At 44.8% G+C, this 24,761-nt stretch overlaps 1 protein-coding gene across 1 annotated transcript in view; it reads left to right on the plus strand.

Annotated features, from left to right (window-relative positions):
- The window catches only part of SH2D4B (SH2 domain containing 4B), a 92,040-nt gene that overhangs the window by 30,734 nt on the left and 36,545 nt on the right, over nucleotides 1–24,761 (plus strand). Inside the window, exons 2-4 of the mRNA XM_044420118.1 lie at nucleotides 2,956–3,115; nucleotides 3,921–4,068; nucleotides 15,122–15,269. Of these exons, the coding sequence (XP_044276053.1) occupies nucleotides 2,956–3,115; nucleotides 3,921–4,068; nucleotides 15,122–15,269 (456 nt within the window). The remainder of the gene's footprint in view (nucleotides 1–2,955; nucleotides 3,116–3,920; nucleotides 4,069–15,121; nucleotides 15,270–24,761) is intronic.

Consider the following 24,761-nt stretch of genomic DNA (forward strand, 5'->3'; position numbering starts at 1 on the left):
GTCCTGACCTTCTCATTCTACGCACCTCCATGTGACACCCCCTCATGTACCTGTATGTCGCCAACACATCCCCTTGGAGTCTCCTCTTCTCCAGGATGAAAAGACCCAGTTCCCTCAATCTTGCCTCATATGGCTTTCCCTGCAATCTGGCCGTCATCCTCGATACACCAGTCATATAGAGTGGGAGTAATACCTCTCTTGATGTAGAAGCCACGCTTCTGGCTGTGCATCCAAGGGTGGCATTCACCCTCTTGACCACCATGTCACACTGCTGGCGCATGTTTAGCCCATATTGACCAGCACCTGAGATCGCTTTCACAAGTGCTGCTCTCCAGCCACTTGTCCCCTAACCTGTACCTATGATGCGCATTCCTATGCCCCAAGTGCAAGACCTTGCACTTACCCACATTGAACAAACTTCAAGGGGGTGAGCACTGCAAAAGGCCTCTGGCACCGCACCTGCAATGTAAGCAGGCCACACACCTGCTCTTCCTTGCTACCTACAGCGGCCCAAGGTGATGTGCAAATCAATGGGTATAAAATCACGCAGGAAAATCATGCCATCATTGGCTAAAGCTAGAGATTTCAGAGAGTGGCAAATGCAATTTCTTGAAGTGTAGCTGAAATATGCAGGAACTGCCTCAGAGCAGGCGGTTGACACATGGCAGAAAACAGTGAGAACAGAAGAGCAATTGACACCTCCTTTTTCACCTCTGGAAAAACGCCCCAGCCTCCCCTCATCTCCGAGGGACATCCCCTCCCAATTCGGGACATCGTCTTTCTACTTCGATGGGCAGGTGGGAAAAATCACACCATTGTAACCGCAGCTCTTCAGCCTATTAGAAAGTGCTAGCTGTGTTAAGCGAGTCCCTTTAATGGACTAATGGATTAAAGGGCACCCCAAGGACTTCTCGGGGCATGCCGTCCAGGAATGATTCACTGACAGCTGTTTTGTTCTTGAGAACAAGTGTTTGAAAACCTTCACCCATTTGTGAGTTACTGGGCTACACTCACCAGGACATGAGTCCCCATGTGCACAACAAAGGCACAAGGGCAATGGGCTAGTAGTAGCTCCTTGGGCAAGTTAGGCCTCCCCCGAGAAAGCTTGGGTGACAGGGTGCTGCTAGGCAACGCTGGACTCCAGACTTCATAAAAATAATGAGCAGCTTGTGGAAGGAAAGGTGACAGTTTTTTCTCTAGTCTGATGCCTTCCTGCAGCACTTCCTATTAGTCTGCTAATGGGGTGATTCCTGCAGTTTCTGCTAAACTGTGGGAATATCAATTCAGAGGGAAGAAGCTGGCTTGTTCCAAGGCAGAGGATGGTCTGCACCCTCGGAATGTCCCTTAATTTGTATTTAAAGTTTGCTCCCCATAATTTTCTATGCTGAGGGTTGTTTCACCCCCACCCCCCAGACTTCTAAGTACTCCCTGCTCCCTGCTCTGTTTCATCTCTCAGCAATTTCTCTCTGGTTCTGCTGCTTTACCTTCTCTCAGGAAGTCTGCGGCCATTCTGAAGGGTTAGCCGCACTTCTTCAGATTTTATGCCTCTAAACCAACTGTTGTTTCTCCAGCATTATAATCTTTGCCCAACCCTTTCTGCCACGATTTCTCTTTCTGCCCATGTTCTCCTCTTTAACTTCCCTGTATCCATCGCCAACAACTTCATCTCTCTCTCTCTGTATGCATCCAGAAGGACTGACAACCACACTCCCTGTGTCCTGATACAGTAGCTATGAGGGATCTTCAAAAAGTTTCTGCACTTTTATATTTTAGAAATATATTTTATATATATTTTTGCTGATGGCATTAAAAAGTTGGTTTGACGCTGGGAAAAAAGCATCACAAAGGAAGGTGACTATGTAGAAAAGTGATGTAATTTGTTTTTGAAATTCTTAATAAATAGAGTTTCGAAAAGTGTGAAAACGTTTTGAAGTCTCCTTGTATTTCCCATTTGAGGGAATTCTGCAAAGTCTTTCACTATTATTCTCAAGTGACAGTTTAACTCTCGGGAACTCTTATTGCACTACAGATGGGAAGGGGCAGGAAAGTCAAGAGGCTGACTTTAAAATATCTAATGGGGCCCTCAAATTGTGATCGGCATACTAACTGCACAATTGCAGACTTGTCCTGTAATGTACATGCATTGCATGACCAGGAACAGCAGGAAGACATTTCGTTGTATCCCACACCCACCCTTTACCGCCTCAAACCTCTGAACCTCCAGCACCGTAGGCCTACAGGCCAAAAGAGACAGGGCTTTAAGATCTGGACCAGGTCCCTTTGTCTGCTCTAGGATCAAAGTGAAAAAAAAAGGGGAGGGGGAGGAAAGACATAGCTGCTAACACACATATTCAAAGTAATGTCTTGGCCATATATCATCCTGTCTAGTGTGTACAGAGAATTTTTTAAATCACATGTCAAGATGGCAATAGAGATGGTAAAATAATTCTCTGTAACCACTCTCAATCCATTCAGCATGTGCTGGTAAATTCACCCCCTCAGAGATTATCATTTTGACCTCCATTTATGTATTGCAATGTCATTCTGGCAGCATTCTGACATCACGCTGTCCAAACTTTATGAAGTCAGCAGTGAGGCACAAGACTTAACTCTGGCAGCAGGGAGAGGACATTTCCAAGGGGAAAGGAGCAGGGTACCCATCCTTCTTTAGGGACATGGGCAGAACAAAGCAGAGAGTTGAGGATGCTGAGTGCTGTTCCCTAAAGAGAGTGTTCCCCCAAGACATTATCCCAACTTGCTTGTCTTGGCGCTTGGCTGAGTGTCACTCTGTCAGGGCCAGTGCAGCTCGCTGAGGCTGGCCTTCTTTCCTTGAAATAGCTCATGGGCTCAGTTCCGTGATTTGTATTTTGAACCTTGCTTTCCCTGGGAGTTATTCATTCAGAGACTGACCCCTTCCCACAAAGTCTTCTGTGTCCATTTTGGTGGCTGTTACAGATAATGGGAAACGAGTTCAGTGGCTCCGTGGGGCCGATGGAGAGGTCTGGGTTTGGATTATGGGAGACGCTCCTGGAGACAAGCCATACGAGCAGATTTCGGAGGAACTCATGGCGGAAAAAGCCAGGCAACAAGCCCAGAGAGAAGCAGAGGAATTATGGTGAGCACTTGTAAAACCTGGAAATTGTAGAACCTGATGGTGTTGAATGAGGATTCTTAAAGGTCAGCAACCTTCTCCACTACAAGTGATACAGCAGTATTTTCCTTGCCAAGCAATTCTCAGTTTTAATAGCAAAAATAAGTAGCATGCCTCCCAGCTTTTTAAAGTGTGTGTATGTTTGCAATAACCCACTTCTCTTAGGTCAGAAATGACATAATTTACCCAAAGGAAACCACTTCAAAAAGTAAAAACAAGTATCTATTTCATTTGCATTTGAAATCTTGAAAAATACACAAGGGTATTAGGTTTCTTTCTTTAATCAAGACATCCCCCCCCCCCCCCAGCCCCCAGGCCCTGTTTCAGTGCACAGCCTTTGGTGCTGCCATGGAGTGCTGCTTAAACAGAGAGCTCTGGGCACGTGCCTCCATCATCATCAATCAGGGATTATCAGAATCGTCAGCAGGGGGTTTTGTGAGCAGCTGTGAGGTTCGGACTTTCTGACAATCAGTTGGCTGCTTGAAAGAATGCCAAGTATCAGGGGAGACTGGCTATAAATCACAGCCTGTTTTTGCTCTGGCAATCTGCTTGGATTGCAGTGTTATCCTCAACCAGCAGGTGTGTGTGCGCATTAGTCTGCATTTGTATATGTCTACACACCCACACATGAACATATCCATATGTGTTGCTCTAGGTGGAGGGAAGGTAAACAGTCCACAAAGGCTTATATAAGAAAACTGCACATCTTTAGCTTCCCAGAAACCTCTTTTTTGCTCTCCCATCTCTCTCTCTTTCTTGTTTTTTGAAGGAAGGAACAAGAAGCTGAAATTACAAAGAAGTTCCGGGATGCCATGGCTAAGGAGAAAGCGCGAATAGTGGCAGAGAAATGGAAAACAGAGACAGATGATCGCAAAGCAGCCAAATTGATGGAGGAGAAAATTCAGGAGGAACTGAAGGTGTGCAGCTTCTTTTAACTTAGATGTTTGCATTCTACTGTTGAGCAACAAAAAAGCTGAGTAGCTGCCCCCATGACATCTTGAATGTGTCTCTGGAAAAGATGGGTAGCGCTACCTAGAAAAGATGGGCGAAGGGGCAACGGTTACACATTCCAAGTGAGCAGAAGCTGCTTTTCAAAGGAAGTGTTCTATTTGAACACCGTTGTTGCAAGGCCTTGACATGGTTAGGCACTTGTGGTGTCTGGGTTCCGCTGCAAATCTGGACTTTATTTATTTATTTATTTATTTATTTATTTATTTATTAAAACATTTCTATGCCGCCCCATTCTCCGAAGCCTCGGGGCACCCCAAGGCTTGGGGCCAGTCGGATTTCTCAGGAAGGCAGGGACGGAAATAGGGTGGCACACAGAATGCTCTGAGTGGAGCTGGGGCTGGAAGCCAGAGCAGGGTGTCTATATAGTGCTCCAGCAAGTGGCAGAGTGGGACTGAGCCTTAAGTAAGAGGCTGAGCTTCCCTTAAGCTGGCCGGCTCCATCTCCACACTGACCGAGGCCTTTTCTCTTAAATGGGCTTCAACTGTTTGAGAAACCCCAGGTTGTGCTGCCGCAGGAGTTTCTTGCTGCTGGAGTCCTCAGTGGCCAAGGATCTTCAGATGTCCTCTGGATATCTGAGTCTTGCCGTGGTGGAAACCATCAGGTGGCTTTCTGCACCCGAGTCCTCTCCCTGAACGGTTCACTCCTGAGTCTCTTCTGAGGAGGAAGAGGGATTGTGTCCCAGTCTACCACAGGCAGGAAGTCAAGTTAAAAAATGCAGAGTGAGCCTACTTCTCAATTTGCATGGTAGGTCAAGAGGAGTCATCAGTTGCAGATAATTCCCCAATGTGGACAAACTAATCATTCTGAACTCCTTACGGTGAGGTCCTAATTCTACATAGCTCCTTCTGAATATCACATGAGCGGAAAAAATATACTGGTGTGCAAGATCTAGTTGGCTGCGTGTGAATGCGTTCCTTTTCTGCATTGGTACTCGCTCCCATTGCCACTTTCATTGGAAAATGTGGATTTGGGCTCTCCTTGTATTGCAGCAAAGTTGAGGATAGAGGGCAAAAGCAGGAAAGGATCTTAGGGTATGGCTGGGAAGTGGCTGCAAAGAGGATGTGAGAAATAGAAGCACAGCCAGAGCTTTGCATTCCTTTAAACCTGCCATTCAATCAGGAGTTGAGTGAAATCCGGAAACTTTCATGTGTTTTCTTGCCCATCTGTGGTGTGACATACCTGAAGTCCCATGTGCTACTGCAGGCAAAGGAACAGGTGTGGATGATGGGAGTAGGCAGGGGACAAGCAATGGAAACGGCAACTGCCTCCTCTCCTAATGAAGGGCAGATGCAAAGGCAGAAGAGCAGTTTCCAAGTTAATCCTCTCTGGTTGTTAAAAAGTGCTGCTGGGTAGAGCAAAAGCACCACTTCTCCAGATACTTGGGAGTCGTCCAGTGCAAAACTAAGTCTGGCTGGAAGATATGTTTCAAACAATTTTCTCTTCATCTGATCCTTTTTGCATGATTGTGCTGCTCATTGAATTTGCAGTTATTCTTCTTGTGCTTAATGAGTGTGCTCTGCAATTTTTTTGTTTTGTTTCGTTTCTGCAAGGACGTTAAATGTCTTCAGTGGCTTCATTAGGACTGTACTCCATATGTAATAAAGAGCACACTATGCATTGATCTTGTTGCTGTCACATACCACCAAGTTGTTCTGACTTATAGCACCCCTAACAATGCGTGCCCCCCAAAATAGTCCATTTGGGACTATTGGAGGCGGTTTTATAAATCAAACAAAACGTCCATCCTTGACAGGCCTGCCTGACTCTTGTGACTCAAAGCTGTGGCTTTCTTTAGGGCATGGGTCCTCAAACTATGGCCTGTGGGATGGATCTGGCCTGCCATGCCCATTCATCTGGCCCACGCCACCGTCCCCCCCACACCTGCGCACGTGCTCGCTGCACGGGCAGGAGGTGGTGGCGTGCTTGCTCAGAGATGGCTTTGGTCTCGCTGGGAGATCTCTGAGTGAGCAAGCCACCATTGTGAGCGCCCAACGCCACCTCGCGCACACCCGATGTCACCTCACTGGCCTGCGTGCCCAGGCCCGCCCTCCTCACCGGCCCGTGTGTAGCCGCTGCCTCTCAACTGGCCCCCTATCAAAAAAGTTTGTGGACCCCTGCTTTAGGGATTTGATATTTGGTCTTTTCTTCTTCCTTCGACTTCTCCAGCCTCACTGTTTTCTCCAGTGAACCTTGCTTTCTCATGATGTGCAACAGCCTCGGCATTGTCATTTTTGCTTCTAGGGCAAGTTCTTGCGAGATTTGATCTAAGGCTCACTTGTTTGTCTTTCTGTTGGTCCAGGGTACTAAAAACTCTCTCCTCCAGCACTGTGGTTCAAACCCATTCATTTTCTTCCTGACAGCTTTCTTCACTGTCCAGCTTTCATACCCATAGATGATGACTGGGAATATAATAATGTGGATGAGCTTGACCTTGGTCTTCAGTGTAATATCCTTACACTTGATCTTTTCTAGTTCCTTCATTGCTGCTCTTCCTAGTCTCAGTCTTCTTCAAATTTCTTGGCTGCAGTCTCCCTTTGAATTGGTGACTGAGCCAAATATGTGAAATGTTTCACCTCTAAATTAAAGCTCTCTAAATAGTTTTTAGACATCTCTCTATTCAGCTTTTTGATTTGTTCACCTTACAGAATATTTTTTGGACATTCATTGATAAATGAAACCTTAAAGTGCACTTTTAACCTTGTCCTGCCCTGGTTCATTAATGAAATCATTATTTGACCCAACTGACAGAGCTTTAACCCACCTTGGGTACTGTTCAGGTCATCTTGTCAACTATCCTTTGCTGTTGATTTAGATTTCATGTTAGCTTGCTTGTATTTCTGTGTTTTCCATTTAACAGAATTGCTACTTTTCACTCTTTACTACTTCAAATTCTAAATATTGTACCATGAAACTTCTTGCATCATCCTTTTCTGATTAGAAATCTTCCATTGTTTTAAGAGAGGTGGGTTAGCAATTTCTCAGTAGCCTTTCCAGAAAATCCGACAAAACAAATCCAGCTATTTTGTACAAATCCAGGACACAAACATGCATGGAACTTCCAGTGTTCATGATCACCAATTAGGCAATGACTTCAACTACTTCTAGAATCACATCAGCCTCTCTTCTCAAGTGTGCCTCAGGGAAGGGGTGACAGCCAGCCACGACTTCCCTTCTGAACCTTCTTCTTCTCTTTTATCTTCCGCTTTGCCATTCCTTTCTCCTTCTCTCTGCCCCTTTGAAGTCTTGCTTCTATCCACTGACCCATACAAAGTATCACCTCAGATCTCTGGCCTCCTTTCCCTCACTCCTGCTCATCCATACCCTGTTGTGGTGAGCATGTATTAATGATTAATTCACTGCAGAAGAAAGCAGTGGTATTTTTCAATTTGAAAGAAAAAAGAACAAAGTACTTGAACCTTTGCACTCTTGTACACAAATCTGTGAGAATCCAGGCTTGCTTGCTGCAAGACTTATTTGGGTGGCACAAGAAGGGCTCCTAGAGTGTGTGTTTGTGTGTGTAGCCACCCAGTCTGAAGCAACAATGTGAGCGGGAGAAATGTTGGCTTGTTTTGCATAAGAGAAATACAGGTGGATTAGAATACTAGACCACCGATACAGGTGGATTAGAATGAGTCTTACATGTTTAGACCTCTGTGCCCAGTTGTTAATCTGGATGCTGCATTTTACAGCAACTGCATCTTCTGAACCATCTTTAAGGGCAGCCCCATGTAGAGTGCATTGCAGTAATCTAATCTAGAGATTATCAGAGTGTAGATTACTGAAACTGGGCTATCTCTGTCCAGATAGGGGCATAGCTTGACCACCAGCTGAATCTGGTAGTGCCATTACGGCCACCTGAGCTTCAGGTGACAAAGGAGCACCCCCAAGTTACAAACCTGCTGCTTCGGGAGAAGTGCAACCCATTTTTATTTTTAAATTACCTTTCAAGAAAGCGATTCTGTCTTCATAAATTCTATATCCTTGGTGCATAGACTTATTCACAAAAACACTTCTGAGGCTGTAGTTAGCTCAAAAAGCTTGCAGGGTTATTTTTACACAGGTTAGAGTTGTCTTTCAGGCTCCTCCCAATCTCAAAGAGTTTTGCATTGTGATTTCCACAGTGGAAAAGGGAAACTGGGCATTCTGGAGGTGTGCCAGTTAGGGAGGAAGGAAGGATCCAAGGTTCCTTCCAGGCCTGAATCACACCACCAAACTAGGAAACATTTAGATGTATTTTGCACTTGAGTAATCTCAAGATGCATCTTGGGAACCACATGGTATGTCATCACATCATGCATTGCTGCTTTGTGTCTTTGTGTTTCCACGTGACCTGCCTGCATAATGGTGCCATGTGATGTTTATTTACTGTCACTGATTTTTTGGATTAGAGTCTTCCTTCTCCTCAGAGAGCGATTGCTCCCCATTGAAGGAAGGAATTGGTTCCATTATAGCTTGTGGGAAGAAGGGTCCATAGATCGTGGGAAGACTGGAAATTAAGTGGATGAATATGTGGGCTGCTTTACTGCCCATACTCTGAAGCTCACAATCAATTTCCACCTTGATAGCAAGCCTGGAATGAATTGATCTGAGCTTGCTACAAAAGTGAGCATTGCAAATGGATGAGTTTCGATCATTGAGCCAGCTAATAAGAAAGTTTAGCAGCATCGCTAAAGAAGATTGATCTCTGATTTGAACTAAAGCGTCTTTTTGCTTAAAATATGTGTCCCATAAAATAAAAAGATTTTTAATTCTTTTTTTTTTTTAACTTGGTTTTCAAACCACACTGCATTTTCTGTCCATGCATGCAGGACAAGCTCTTTTGCCTTGGATGGGATATTGCAAGATGTATGCACATGAAAAGAATTATACCTTGCAAAGTTTGGAGGTTCATTTGCAGTTCCACATGTAGCTTGCAATGGAAGAATAATGATTGGGTTGTGCTTAAAGCCGCCAGACCTGAAGCAAGCAAAATCATTCTTTCTTTTGGAGGAACAAATGCTATTACAGAGACATGGTTCAGCTAAAATCCATTCATGTTTGATGAGTCATTGAAGAAATGTAACTTTTATGAATGATTCAGGGGGATGGAATAAGAAGTAGACCAGTTAATAAGCTCACTTTGCCATGTTTAAAATATTTAACACATCAGTAATATATTTTTTTGCTGGAAAGATGACTGGGATCATATTTGAAACAGTCTTGGTGAAAGAGAGAAAATTGTGAACTGCATTAAAGTTTCATCATTTAGAAGCATTTTGATTTGAAATTAAAGTGTGCCATCCATTTTGCTGATGCGTCTAAACATTCATTGTAAAGCATCACCAGGTCCCACTTTTTAAAATACATTCTTTCCTCTTTGAGATACACCAGGACTTGAAAGTTGGCCAGATGATGGGAAAAAATATTTTCACTTATCTGTCTCTGGTATTTCTTAAGAAGAGACATATTTATAGTGCCAGCTTTAGCCAGACCAGCTCTAAATTTGGCATGTCAGAACTCATATTTTCATGCTTGTTTCTTCGTTTGTTTGGTAGTGGGTAAATGAGCAAGCTCCTTGCTTAACAAAGTGTTCTGCTGAGCCATTGAACTGGTGGAAGACAATGTACTGCTTCTTCAGTTGACAGAGGAACTGGCAATTCTCATCTGACAAGTAGAATAGGACCAAATGATAGGACATTGAACTTTGGCTTTGTGGGTGTATGGATATAAAAGTTTGTGATGTCTTTGAATGGCACCAGCTCATTCACACTAAGGGAAGAACATGCACGTGTGAACCAGCCCAAAGAGGTTTGTTGAAGCCTCAAAGCATTTTGTGTGCTGTAAGTCCAGTTGATCCCAATTGTTTGGCAGTGTGTCCACAGGTGTTTGCTAAGCTAGAAAAGGAAACAGTTTCTCACAGCAGCAGAACTGAGCTGCACATTATAAAGGAGAAGGTGTTCTTAAGATATTATTATTGTACACATTTGTCCTTTGACTTTAATTAAAACTCTCTAAATGCTTGAAAAAGGCAAACAGTTTTCTCACTAAGAAAGAACTATTTCCCAGCCCCCTCAGGATTCTGCAGTAGGTTTTTTATTGCTGCACCGTTATTTGATTAACTTAACAAACAGAAGAGAAGCCTGCAAAGACTTGTCTAGAATGTGACAGCTTTATTCTCCATATATGGCAGAATGCATCTGTTTGATGACTGTAAAATGGGCATAATGCTTGCACTACAGGAGCAGTAATGTCCTACTGAGTGGAACAGAACTTTCTTGTCTCTGATTTTTTGTGATGCTGAAAATTAATAATTTATCTTACTGGAATGTAAAAGCCAGCGCCGTTCCATTCTCCTTTGTGGTCTGTTCCTTAAAACATTGGGCAGTTCCCTTACTACAACTGAACTTTAAAAATTCTGTTAAGATGGAAAAGAACTCCATTTGTTTTTAATAATACTCAGATCAGTGACCTTTGGTACCCGTGTTCCTAGTGGGGGTGGTGAAGTATGTGCATTCAGCCGTAGATGCTCTGGAGGCGTGCTCTGTGCGTGTGTGTGTTGTGCTTGCGTTTGCATTTGTGTTAATAAAACGAATGATAAGTGTAACCAGATCAGGTCTGGATCTTTCCAGTGGATTGGGCAAGGATCCATTTGGGTCCTCTTTTAGAATCTGAGTGTCAGCTCTGCACTGTGAAATGGGACTGAAAATACCCCAAAATCCCACTGAAGCCTGTGCCCCTTCCAGCCTCCATGGGAAAAGGTCTGTCCAGATAGCGTGCTATGATGGGAAAAGATGATGTAGACATCCGCAGTTTCTGAGCCCTGGCAGAATCCATTTGGGGTTAAAGTCCCTACTGCCCAGAACCAGCAATGCTTCTGGAAAGGTTGCGATAAGCCCCACTCTGAAAAGGTTGACAGCGGCTTATTAGAGGTATTGCCAATGTGGGGTTCATTGATTTCAAAAAGCAAAGCCTAGTTTCTTTTAAATAGCCATGGGACATCTCTAAAATGCTAAAGTCACCAAACCATCTGTTCTGGATCAAACTCATGTTGGAAAGGGAGGGCAGGACGAAGCAGATGCTGATATGCAGGATCAGGTGTACATTTGACTGGGGCTAATCATCCAGCATAAGGGGGCAATTCACTTTCAGACCAGCCTGCCCACTGACCCAGTGGGACCAGCTCTTCTTGAAAAGGCCGCGTCGTTGCCTCCACACTTCTCCCATGCTCGCCTTACGTCTGTCTAGTATTGCCACTCCTGTTCTCATCCAACTTTTTATTACTATTTTCTGCAGAAGAAAGAAACATCTAGTCCTAAACCAGATAAGAACACCATTAATTTCCCAGAGGCTTTCCGATGGAAGAAGCTGATATTGCAGGCTCTCTTCTGTCGAATCATTCTTAGCTGATGCATTATTTTTAAACTGACAAGTTAACCAGGAACTGCATCTGTTTAAAAGGAAAGGACCAAAGTGGGGCTGGAAAGGCAGGGGGCACCTGTCATTAGCAAGAACAATGAATATTGCATTACCTAGTTGTCAGTGTGCGAAGAACCCACTGCAGGATGCACAAGCGACACAATTAGCTTATGCTGGAAACATGCCTGTCCTGATGACAACAGCATGCTTGTGAGCAAGACGAGGGGGGCTGCGCTTTCCATATCTACCCCAGCAGGACTCTGGTGCTTTTACAAACGGCATGGCAGGCAGAAACGTGGTAACTACAGTGACCCTCAACACCACGCTTCTATCAGGAGTGGCCTTTCTATTCCGGTCACGTTGCTTTTGAAGATGCAGCAGCCTTTTCTTTTCTTTTCTTTTCTTTTCTTTTCTTTTCTTTTCTTTTCTTTTCTTTTTCCAGTGTGGCTGGAGGTCTTGTTCCCCCCTGCTACAATTTATTTATTTAGATATCTTATTTTAGGCTTTCTGTCTTTCCTTTAAAAATGTTTTGTGATGACTGGCAGCAGAATAATAAAACAAACAGCATGGACCACCCTCGTACCCACTGCCCCCCAGTTAAAATGTAGCAGACAGTACAAGAGAGGATTGATTAAAATGACTGAAAGACACCAGCACCAAACGTAAAAGCAGCAGTTCAAATCTCAAGGGATCCCTATAGACTATACCTGTTGTCCCAAATGAATACATGTAAAGTATGTTTATCCTGCTCTTCAGGTGAAAAGGCCTCCACAACCTGTCCATAATCATAAATAATAGGGGGCTACAAGATGGAGAGGTCCTAGTGCTAGCCATTAGAGAGAACTGTGTAGCCATTCATCCTGCCTTCCTTCATAGGCTTCCTGCTGGAAAAAATGATGGAGGAAGCACCGGGAAATAGAGAAGGACTATGATGGAAGCACGACAATGTCTGGGCCTCCTATAAAATCCCATGCCCGAACCCGGGCTTTGTATGATAAGACCCTCTTCTGGAGGCTATTACAGCAAAAGCATGAGCTACACATCTTTAGGATATGCCTTTCAAGCAGAGAGCTTTTCCTTCACACTCCCCCAAGTGAGCAAAGCCTGCAGTTCTCCCATATAAGACAGAGCAAGAGCTGTGCTTGGGAACACCGTGGTGCTGATGGTGGAGAAGAAAATCTGTCTCTTTTTCTTGGTGACTTCTCCGTTTGAGATGTGGGTGAGAGTCAATTTTTGCTTCTCTGCTGTATTCCAAGTGGTGGTAGAGGCTTTCCTTGAAGGGAAACTTCTGCTCAGGGGTGACAAGACCCAACAGAGGGACCCGATTCCTGGCTGGTTGCATGAGGAGCTCTGAAAAATGAAGCTGTTCTATGGAAGCCGCCTCCACCACTGCTGGGGTGAGGGAACCAGGAGCAGCACTGATTCCAGCTGCCAGTATGAGAGCAGCGAGATCATGCAGAGGGAGGGATGGATGGGAGATTTCCTGACGCAGCCGGTACTCTCTGAGCCTAGTCCAACAGGCAGAAGGCAGAGTGAGACAGGATGCTAGAAGCCCACTATGTGGATTATTGTGTAGTTGCAAGCAGGATGCTTTGTGTGCCTGTTGCTCTCAGAGCTGATCAAGAATACACATAGGAGGGTTTGGACCTGGCTTCCTTGCAGAGCTTCCCACCTTTTGTGAGCCTCATGAACCAAAATCCTTTGGAAAGCAGCTCTCCAAGTTTCCAGTCGGGATAAATGGCAAGTATGGAGTTTAGCAGCATTGATTCAAGCTGCACTGAATGAGATGTTGCCCTTATAAAAGACTGTTTTTTCCCCAGACCACCTGGCAAAGCACCTTGATTACTTGCCAAGGGTAGAAACCTGCACTCGCTCCAATTTTATATTCCCTGACTATGATAATTGCCTGTAATTAGCAAATTGCTTACTTTATCCCCATCTTTTTGGAAATGTCAATGGACAGAAAGCATTTAAAAGATCATCAGCTGGTGTGAAGCAAAGCATCCTTGTGATACCCAAGACACCTGTCCTTGTTTATTTACACTTGACAAAGTATGTCTGTTCTTTCCCTCCCCTTGCTAATAGGAGGTGCCAATTCTCCATATCTCTGTTCGCTCTTTAAAAGCATTTCTTGTCTCCGAGCAGTCAAGCAACCTGAGTCTTTACTGGTATCTTAAAGGTCATAAAGACATGCTGGATAATCTTCTGAAAGAGTTTCAGATTTTGACAGTACTGAAACTCCCACTACACACCCTAGCATTCCTCAAGGTGCAGGGAGGCCGAGTACAAAGCTGTTCGGAAAGAAAGAGGTAATTTGGTTCCTGAAACAATGTGACTCCTTCAGTCTCATGGGGAACCTTCTGTGTTGCTTCTGCTGTCAACTGTACATCTGGTTTGCTCATGAATAACAGTGATTTATGAAAGTGTTATGACAAAAGAATTGGGGTACATTCTCAAAATTACATTCACCTAGGAAAATGCTGCTCATATATTTGTCTACTAAAAAGGTGCTGGGCATGGATCTAGGAAGTACCTTCATGCAATGGCTAGATTCAGCTGGCACAACCAAGCCATGGTGGGGTTTCCATTGTTGGTCTGTCATGTTGTCTAACCCAGTCATGGTACCTCACCATGGTAAATGAGGTCTTCAAAAGGCGCAATAAGAAACAACAGTGGCTGCATTCACACAGCATGGCAAGCAACGCTGCAAGGTGATCATGGTTCAGTTTTTTCTCCACAATGTACCTGACAGTTGCTCAAGTGCTTTCCATGCTCTCATGGATTCCATCCTCCCTGTTCGGCCCTCCCACTGTTGGTATGTATGCCATCAGCTCAGTACCTGGAATCCAGTCCCATGGTGTATTGCTCCCTTCCTATGTTGCCTGGCTCTTTCTCATTGGTCTAAACATAGATGCTTGATGGCTGGAGAAGTTGAAGTTGAACTTCAACTTCCTGAAGTTGCTACTCTTTCCAGAGGACTTTGTGATAGTTGCACACCAGAACTGTGGAAGCTGTGATCTTAGGCTTGGACAATATGCAGGAGGTTGTACAGAGAAACCATAGAATGGAGCACTGTTCTTGTTGTGGTCTCTAGGAACCAAACTTACAACTGGGTTCAGATGATTTGACAGACCAACAACGATAAAAACCACCATGGTTTGTTGTGTTGTCTGAACCTAGCCTCAGGCAAAGCAGAACACCATGCACCATGGAAACCATGAAGGTTTGCTTGTTGTGATGTGTGAACCAAGCCATTATCCCTCCAATGCAAGTCCTCCCTGTTGGCCATAGACCCACCAAGAGTGAGGCCTTCCTAAGGTGTCTTTCTCAAGGGATCCCACAATCTGACTCAGGCAATTGCTCAGATGAGTTGGGGGTCCAACAATGTCTGTGCTTCTGGATGGGGCATTGACCATAGTTTGGGGTGGTTTGGCTGTCGCAGTACCATTTTCAGGAATCTTGCTACTAACATGCTTTGGGGAGGTGTATCCCATGGTGCAAAAACTTTCCTAACATGCTGTTTCCTCCTAATTTTGACCTCTTCCTCAAATTTCTCTTGCTTAGAGACGAGAAGAGGAAGAGAGGCAAAGAGGTGAAGAGCAGATACGGCTCCAGGAGGAACGCCGAGCTCAGGAGCTGTACATCAGTCTCAAGCAAGCACAGCAATATGTTGCACACAATGAAAAGGAGGACCACGAATGGGAAGAACAGCGTGAGTGCCTGTTAGCTATCAAGGCATTTATGTTATGGCAAGACCCAGATCTAGCAAGATCTGAGCCATGTGTAGTGTGAACTTGCCTGTCCTTGAATGGACAAACTGCTGTTTAGACAAATGTGTGTGCTGATGAAGGGGAGAGGCCTTGAGTCTTTCCAAATGACCCAACAGAAAGGTACCTTTCGTGGTTTTTATTTTATATGGTTTTTCAACATGCACAGAGAACTAATCAGTTATGCCCAAGACAAATTTCTAAGGTTATATTGATGTCATTTATGCTTAAAAAACCCACCAGAAGTATTCTAGAAGCCTAAAAGGAAGTCTATGTGTCCAAAGCAGAGTCCTTGATCAACTCCAGGGCCATGTGTGAGTAGGAAGTTCCTGTTGTGAGCTAGGCGTCCCTTCCCACACAAGACAGTCACTTCAGCAATTCTTGGAAGAGTCTGTATTCTACGCAGGAGTCTGAGCATTCACAAGCCTCAGAGCACACACAAGGAGAAGTATTGATCCCTCTCTGCCCCCTGCCCCCTTACCCAAAGCTTTGCTTATGAACCCTTTGAGGCTGGACTCTGGAAGGTGGAGCGCTGTGAAAGTGTATGCGTCTTGTTTCTGCACTCTGAGCCCCTAAATGGTCCAGCCTGCTGTTGTGATGATGGGCCCTCAGGTACACATCTTGAGGGGGATCATGTTCTCTCTCTGAGAACTCTCCCCCCTCCTGTCCATCATCTGCCTCATTCCCACAGGCAGGAGAGAGACAGGGCCCCAAGGTTGTCCTTGGACTCCTATGATCCCGAGCTGACTCAGGCTGACATGATGGGAAAGTTTGGCCAGACATGGGCCTATCAGTCCCAACAACAACTCTGTTATCAGAATATGACTCCAAGCCATGTCTGGTTCAGCCATCTGCTCATCCTCCTCAGAGTCCGAGCTGTCATTCCCACAAAACCAGCCATCTCACATGTGCATCTGGGAATCTCATCCAAGTGCATGCGCACAACAGTTCCTTCCATTCAAGCATTCTGATCAAGTCCTTGTGAACAAGAGCTCACACCAGTCCTCTTTCTCACTGCCAACAACACCTTGAGCATTTCAGAGATGAAAGCGGTGATACCGTTTGCCTTTGTCCCGCCTCTCTTGTCCCACCTAGCATGACGGCTCAAGGGCCCAGTTTTGGCACACCTGTTCCTTGCTTCCTGTGCACGGCCATTCCTTAGCTTATGACAGGCATTCCCGCCCTTTCTTCAGGCAACAAGATGCATGGATAAATGGGCCACAACCCAGGGACTCTACCACTGGGCAAAGGGAAGCAGGCTCCTTGTGATTTCAGTAACGATGACTGTGTCTTTACTGTCAGCAAGGGTACTTCCTGCTTCAAAATGATTTGAAAGGCCATGGGTACAGTGTACCTCCCCACATGCACATGTGCATGCACCCCCATTTTACTGTTCCCCTCAGGCAGCAAAATGTCTCAAGCCTTTCCTGTGTAACCCTTTCCTTTTAAATAGAACAGGAGCACTTATTTAATGGAACGCTGAATCTCGTAATGAACTTCCTTGTACTTGTCATAAAGTAGTTGAGCTGCAACTCAAATGTGCTTGGCAACATGTAGCATTGGGGCGGGATACAAATGAAGCAGCACCATGGTGTTTTGTGTTCTGGAAACCCAGGAAAAATCACCAAAAGCCTTCCTGTATCCAAGTTCAGCAGGGAGTGCAGTGAATTTTCCCAGTGTCCAGAAGCCGAGATAGTTTCTTGGAGCCATGCCAAAGCCACATAGCCTTCAACTGGTTAGGAAAAGCCCCAGGGATCGCTGCCTTGGTGCTGCCTTCCCCAAGCAGATTCCTGAGCTGTGAGAAATTGAATTGTCTGCTTTGTAGGAGCGGCTTCATTGCTCCGCTGTCTCCCATGAAGGGGTGCTAGGGCCGGCATGCACTGGCAGCTCCAGAACATGAGAGAGGAACTTCATAAAATCCATGGTGAGAAGCGCTGTGATTTGTTCTCAGCGTGGAGAAATGAATTGACACATGGTTGTGCAGGCAGCTTTGGATGCTCACAGAGCATCTCCTGGGCTATGCAGTGAACTGATAGGACACAGATTAGGGGTGTGTAAGTTTTCTTTGCTTGATTACATGCTGCATCCATATTTCATCATCGCGTTCGACAAACTGTGTGTTGTCTCTGACACCTCAATTCTAAAGTGAGCTGATTTGGCTGGCCCCAGCCCTGAAGGACTGATACATCTAGTTTTGATAAACAGCAGATTAGGTTGAAAGGCTGCCACGCAGAGAAGGGTCGGGGTCTCTTCTTGATCTGCTAGAGCGTAAAGTAAAGGTAAAGGTAAAGGTTTCCCCTTGACATTAAGTCCAGTCATGCCTGACTCTAGGGGGTGGTGCTCATCTCCATTTCCTAGCTGAGGGAGCCAGCATTTGTCTGCAGAGAGTCTCCGTGGTCATGTGGCCGGCCTGACTAAACACTGAAGTGCATGGAACACTGTTACCTGCCCACCGAAGTGGTACCTTTTTATCTACTCGCATTTACATGCTTTCGAACTGCAAGGTTGGCAGGAGCTGGGACGGAGCAATGGGAACTCACCTCGTGTGCGGATTCAAACCGGTGACCTTTTGATCAACCAGCCCAGCAGCACCGCGGTTTCAACCACTGTGCTAGAGTGTAGGACATGGAATAATGGGAGCATGTGACTGGAAGCCAGGCTCTAGCTGGACATCAGGAAAAACTTCTGAACTGTTAGAGAAGTATGGCAATGGAACCAATGTCCCAAGGAGTTGGTGGCTCTCCCACACTGGAGACATTCCAGAGGCAGCCAGACAGCCATTTCTCAGGGTGACTTGGAGACCTGCACTGAGCAAGGGGTGGGCTTGATGTCCTTGTAGGTCCCTTCCAACTCCACTGCTCTACGATTCTATGATTCTAGGTGGCAGACCTGCTTCTGGACATGCACTTCAGACACGTCATATGTCCAAAGTCTTCTCCATACAAAAATATCTGTTTCCTAGCTGTCAGGGAGAAAGGATCTAGCCAAGTCTTCTTTCTTGGCATCTAGTTTTCTGTATGCATAGAGACAGTTTTGCAGGCAGGAATCCTTGAAATATGGAAGGACCTATACTCTTCAGTTGGATAGCCTGGGTACCTTTTTCAGCAGTGTTTTTCTTTTTTAAATGAAAAACATCACCTTAGCCAGAATTTTGATCCAGTAATGTGGTTTAAAAGTAAATAATATGTTTGTTCTTTTTGTTAAAGATATACTATGGGAAAATACCTGCAATCTGTTAGCATAATTAACAGTTCCAAGAGAACCTCACTGGCTGCATTATACAACATAGTGCTTTAGAGTTTGTATATATGCAATTACAGAGATGCCCACAAAAACCCTGCAGGTGCATTTTTTGTTTTTCCTGACCTTCTAAGAGTAGCTTGTGTTTTTATGCTGACCAGAGAGGAGGAAATTGTAGCAAGGACATTGGGAGTGCTCGTAACAATACAAAAGGAAAAGGCATTTGGTGTGCTTACTTTGATTCCCTTTCCATGGTCCCTTTTGTATCTTGTGGTGAGATTTTAATCCAAAATTTATTTATTTATTACTTTTTTATAAAAGCCCCCAGTTAGCATTGTGGTCTCTGGGTGGCCATTGCAATAAAAATATCAACAATAACATTAATAAAATAATACAGTTAAAACATTATAATAAACACACAAGATAAAACTCAATATACATGCAGTCAAACAAAATGCAAATTAATAAAATTAATAAATGAAATTAAAATTAGAAATGGTGCCATCTATATAAATCATTTAAGTAGTGCCATAGGTGTGTGGAAAAGGAAAGGAGGTAATACCTGCAGAAGCCCGGGCACTGCTGTGATATGTCAACATGATGAAAGGCAAGTGTTCCTTCTAGTCAGACCTGGATCTCTGTGTGTGTTTGTGTGTGTGGGGGGGGGGGGGGGGGGGGGAGCAGGGAGGTCCAGCAGGCCATTGACACACAACGCAGCTAGTAAATATATAAATAAATAAATACCCTGCTGGGGGTGGAGGGACTCCCCCCCCACGCACACACACTCCCCACATCCAACCCAGATCCCAGATTTCTTGGTAAGGATGTCCACAGCGGCCCTCACACCTGGGCATGTCCTGTTGAATCATTCAGTCCGACCACGTGACTGGGGATGGAGTGGAATTGCCTGAGTTTTACTGATTTGCAACAGTTTGCAGAACTCCTTGAACAGTGCTGCTTCAAAATCACAGCTTTGACTGGTATGAAGAGAGCCTGGCACACCCCACTGGCGAATAAATTCTTCGACTAAAATTTGAGGTACGGTGGATGCTCCTCGGTTAGGCATAGCAAAAGCCATTGTCCCATGGATGAAGCATTCCACAATCATTGTAACAGAACCTTCTTGATGCTTCACCACTTCCAAAGGTCCCTCTAATACTGAGTGTTATCCATTTGAAGGGGAAAGATGCTTTTGCTGTGACTAACTGCTGTTTTAGCAGGGGCCTCCAATTCTCTTGGAGTCAATGCAGCATTGACATCACTGCTTCGCTGCATTCAGCCTTCCTGGCCTATAGAATCTTGCAGCCAAGATTGTTAGTTTCTCAGTTCCTAGCTCATTACCCACCCAAGCATTGTGCAACAATTGTGTGTGTGTGTGTGTGTGGGGGGGGGATAAAGCTCCCATTGCTGCCTTTGAGTCTAACATCTGCTTGGGTGACCAACTTTGGCCTGACTGGACTTCCAGGGCAGGTTCACAGGACACAACAAACCACAATGTTTTCTTGGACAGGATGGTCTGTTGAATACCCTGTCATTCTATTTCAGTCTGGCTCATTTGGTTTTAAGGAAACTGCTACTAGAAACAAGGGTCCAATCTATGCTTTCCATGCTTCACCGTGGTTTCTCCAGGCATCTGAACCAAGCTAGGAACACCATTCATCCTCAGCTCCTGCAAATGGTGCAGGCATAAAAGCAGGAAACTTTGTCCTACTTCTTCTTTTTGCTCTGGAGGTAACTTGCTATTTGTCCCTTTACTCATTGTGACTTTCATCCGTTTCTCTGGTCCTTGTTAAGCTTTACTTCTGGTGTGATGTAGCTTTCCAGCCTACTCCAGAAGCTTAACCAGGCAGGCTATTCTTCAGAGAAGATAGTGATCTGGTTTAGAAACACAAGATAACGTCATCTTCTGGAACACAAGAGTTAGGCCTTCCTTCTTGAAACGCCACCTCTGAACACTTGTACACTCACACAGATGTCGATATTTCCACAACCCCTCTGGCCTTCTGGACCTGCCTTCCCATACAGAGCTATCCAACTAGGGGCTGCTTTGAAAGGTGCAAGAGGCATAAACACGGAACATTCTTGCAGTGCCATACCAGTGGGACCTGCAATAAAATGTGGCAGCATAGACTGTTGTTGTTTGCGGCATTCCATTCCATTTTTCTTCCGTTTCTTTCTTCTTGGTCACCTCCTGGTAGGCGACCAAGGGGCAGTCAGCGTTCTGTGGCCCCTGGGCAGTCTCAGGCCTCAATGGGTTGTGTGGAGTCCAAATTCCACGCCCCTTTTTTCCTAAAGTTTTTCTGTACCTCTGCAAATGTTCGGATGTCTCTGGGCTCAAAGGTACCTCCCTCTTGTGCATGGATGGGTGGATGTGGTTATCTAACCAATGGCGTTTGGGCCTGAACAGTAGAAAGAGAAGGAGGGACAGCTGTGTGTGGTGTGCCATTGTGAAATTCACAGGTCTTGTAATAGGGGTGGTTTGTGCCAGGAAGATACCTTCATGCACAGAATTCAGAAGAATGATGTAAATGCCGGATACCCCAAGTCTGTGATCTACTATTCACATGACGAGGTCACTTTGCACCAAATGAATTTTGCATGTGACAAATGATATTCCCATTAACTATGATTGTGCCTAGCCTCTAATGTTTCTGATAAAGTAAGCCCTGAATAATTAACTTTCAATGAAAAGGGGAGGGGGAAGCAAACATTCTCTGTGGGATTAGAAGCCTGTCTTATTTTTTCATCTGAAAAGGAGCAGTCATCTAAGCATCCCCTAATCATGTTTTTCTGGCCGATTTATTATTTTTTAAAGTCATTCAATGTGGGATAGGAGGGGAGGGGCAGTGAAGAAGCTGGTACCCAACTGATGGAACAGAACTTCAGTCACAGCAAAACACCTATTCGGGAAGGTGAGAGGTGTGTCGAGGGGCACTGGCAAGGGAGACCTGACCCACAATGTCTGGACTGATGGAGACTTTGAGACCCTTCTTCCTGCATTGCCCTGACATTGGCCTCTGCGATTGTGTGGTTTAGTGGACATTTCCCCACACGGACAGGTCCTTGCAGGGTGCGGGGAAAAGTTCAGAAGGTGCTTTCACACCATGCTCTTTCCCAGCAATGTTTGTTCCATCAAGGCCTGCATTCTTGCATGCAGAATTGGAGCCTCAAGTGGATGGGTCTCCCTGTTTCTCTTTTGCCCAACATTCTTGCTCTCTCTCACCCGCATCCTTCTCATGCAACAGGCTTCCAAGAAATGGACCTCTTGCTCTCCACTGCGGCCACGTTTCAGTCGTGGGTGCTCTGCTCTACTCCTCGAGCTCTGCGGTACCGTTCCCTAGAATCCCCCCTCCCTGTCGGCTCTTGGAAAAATTCCTTTAAATTTGTGACATGACAGATCACAACAGCCTCCATTTATAGAAGAAGCAGAGCTATTTAAGTAGAAGAGTCTCTGAAAAATTCAGTGGATAAAGGCAGGGTGAATACTAAAGAGATGACCCCCCCCCCCATTTTGCTCACTCAAGAATTTTTTGGCTGAGGGTGGATTTTTGTTATTACAGTGGCTCTATGATTGCTTAAGTGAACCTGAAAAAACAACTTGTATATAACAGGATTTTCAGACCTGCAAAGAATGAATGTCCTGATGCAAAGGGAGTGTACAGTCAAGCATTCAAAAGTTAATATTAACAACAGCAAACAGGTATACTGGATGTACAGCAGCGCTGAAGGGTAGCCAGTTTAAGAGCAGCTACAAAGCAGCAGAGCATATACAGAGTGTTTTGGGAGATGGTGTCATGTTTGCATTGCAGGGAGGGGAATGAGACTTTGAATGCGTGCTGCGCAAGAACAATACAGAAGTATGCAAGGACAGTACAGAAACATTGAGAAATCATTAGGGACACATGGCGCACTGGGTGCTTGAGGAACAGATTAAAACAAAACAATTAAAAGTTACAGAATTTGAAAGGTTTTAGTGTATGCTTTTACATTTGAAAACATAAAGACAAAAAGTAACCCAGTTTAGTATTTAGACAGCAAGCAGAGCAGCAGGGGGCAGATGCTGGAATGCTGGATGCTGGAATCATTGCTGGAATCATTGCTGGAGGTGCTAACAAGAGGTCTATGGTCCACACCAGGCAATTAACAAGTTGTTACGTTTTGTGGATTTGAGCTGGTTACATTGTAACTTCCCCCTGCTCTGTGCATTTGAGGAAGCTATTAGATGGCTGGTCAGCTGGTGACTCATTCACCTATCCTGAGGCTTCAATTTCATTCCCATAGACAGAGCCTGGATGCAAAAGCCCTGGACATTTGGGGGGTATAGGAAGGGAGGCAAAGATTTCCTTAATTCAAAATATAAAAATATAACTTTTATTAGGATGATCCCAACAGTATCGTAGTGTGGGAGTTCCATATTAGATTGCAAATATTTCCTGACTTCCTTCTTCTGGCAAGGAGCACAAGGTGATCTGCACAGTTTTCCTCTACTCCATTTTTATCCTCACAGCAACAGCCCTGTGAGGTAGGTTAGACTGAGAGCCCATGACTGGCTCCAAATCATCAGTGGGTTTCATGGCTGATTGGGGACTGGAATCCAGTTCTCCCAGGTCCTCCATTCAGTACTCAGTTGGCTAGCGCTAGCCCTCGCATCTTGGATTTTCTTTTCATTAGCTTTGCAAGCGTCTTTGTTTGCCTATAAAATACATTAAGAGTTTCTTATTCTGCAATGATTATGATAAGCATGGCAGTGTTGCATACTGACTGCATACTGAGTGAAATAAAGAGAGGTTTAAAATATATTTTTTAAAGTATCAATAAAAGTGGTAAAAGTAAGTGCCACTTACTCCTTTAATGCTTTCACAACACTCACAATCACACTGTCTTTTTCTTGAGTACTTGATGATAAAAAAATGATAAAAAGAACAACACTTGAGGACTAGAAACATTACTCTGCACTCTGCAGTTACTTCACTGGCTGATCAGCTAGGTGGTAACTTATGTTTGATATGTGCACATAGAATAATGAAAAAGCTTTAATGTTAGAAAGGAGGTTATTAGAGAAGACAGTTTGAATCTGTTCAAGGAAAAATCCAGCAGGGAAGCCTGACTAGGTCTGAAAGACATTTATTCTTTTTATTATGTATATATCCCATCTTTTTTGATTGAAGGAACTCATGGCAGCATATATATGTCTCCTTCTCCTATTAACCTTGCCCTTACAACAACAACAGCCCTGTGAGGTAGGTAGGGCCAAGAATCTGTGGCTGCCTCAAAGGCACTCACTGAGCTCCATGGCTGAGCAAGGACTAGAACCCAGATTGTCTGAGTCCCAGTCTCTCACTTTTAACCACTACCCCATGCTGGCAGGTAGAACAAGAAAGAAATTTTCCAGGGAACAAGGAGAAAAACCCAGGATGATGAAAGGAAGGATCTCTGTACGTCTGTGATAGCATTGCTATAATTAGTCCAGGGCAGCAAATCAGTGAAGAACCAGAAATGCCATGAGATCCCATACTTTTTACAAATCCACCCTTGTGTTCCCACATCTGTGCCTTCATGTGAATCATGCTCCATCTGCCAAAATGCACAACTCTTGCATGGTCCAAAAGAGTGCGGACACATCCTTCCCTGTTCTGCTGAGCATTTGGCGCCATGGAAACACTAACCTGGTTTCTCTTTACTGGCATCAAAATCCAGGAAGATTCAGAGATAGCCTTTGGCATTGTACGCCAGCTGCAGGAGCCAAAGTGTCCATCAGGAGCAATGCCAGGTCCCCGTCATGCCCTACCACCACCGACCACTCTCCACAGTGCCAGGGGTCAGTGGGGTTGAGGAGGCGCATTGCTCACACAGCTGCTGTGATATTGATGACACTACTAATTTATTTAGGAGATGGAATTTCCAGCAGCATGAAGATTCATCTCCTCGTCCTGCTGCTATTTATTGCCGAGTCAATAGGCGAAGCGTTACTAATTTTAGTGCTTGGCTTAATTCATTGTGGTGGTTCCTTTTGTTGAGACACAGGAATAACAGCACTGCTCTCCTTTCTGTAATTGAGACAGAGTGCGTCTAAAAAAAAACATCCGACACCAGCATTTCTCAAATGTGGACTCAGGTGCATCATGGAATCTCTCATGAGAATTGCACCATGGGGTCAAAGAGTGTTCCTTCTACAGTGTCCCAGCAAGATCCTTCCA

Source organism: Varanus komodoensis, unplaced genomic scaffold (assembly GCF_004798865.1).
Source record: "Varanus komodoensis strain SLA01 unplaced genomic scaffold, ASM479886v1 scaffold11, whole genome shotgun sequence".
In the NCBI taxonomy this organism is placed as follows: domain Eukaryota; kingdom Metazoa; phylum Chordata; class Lepidosauria; order Squamata; family Varanidae; genus Varanus; species Varanus komodoensis.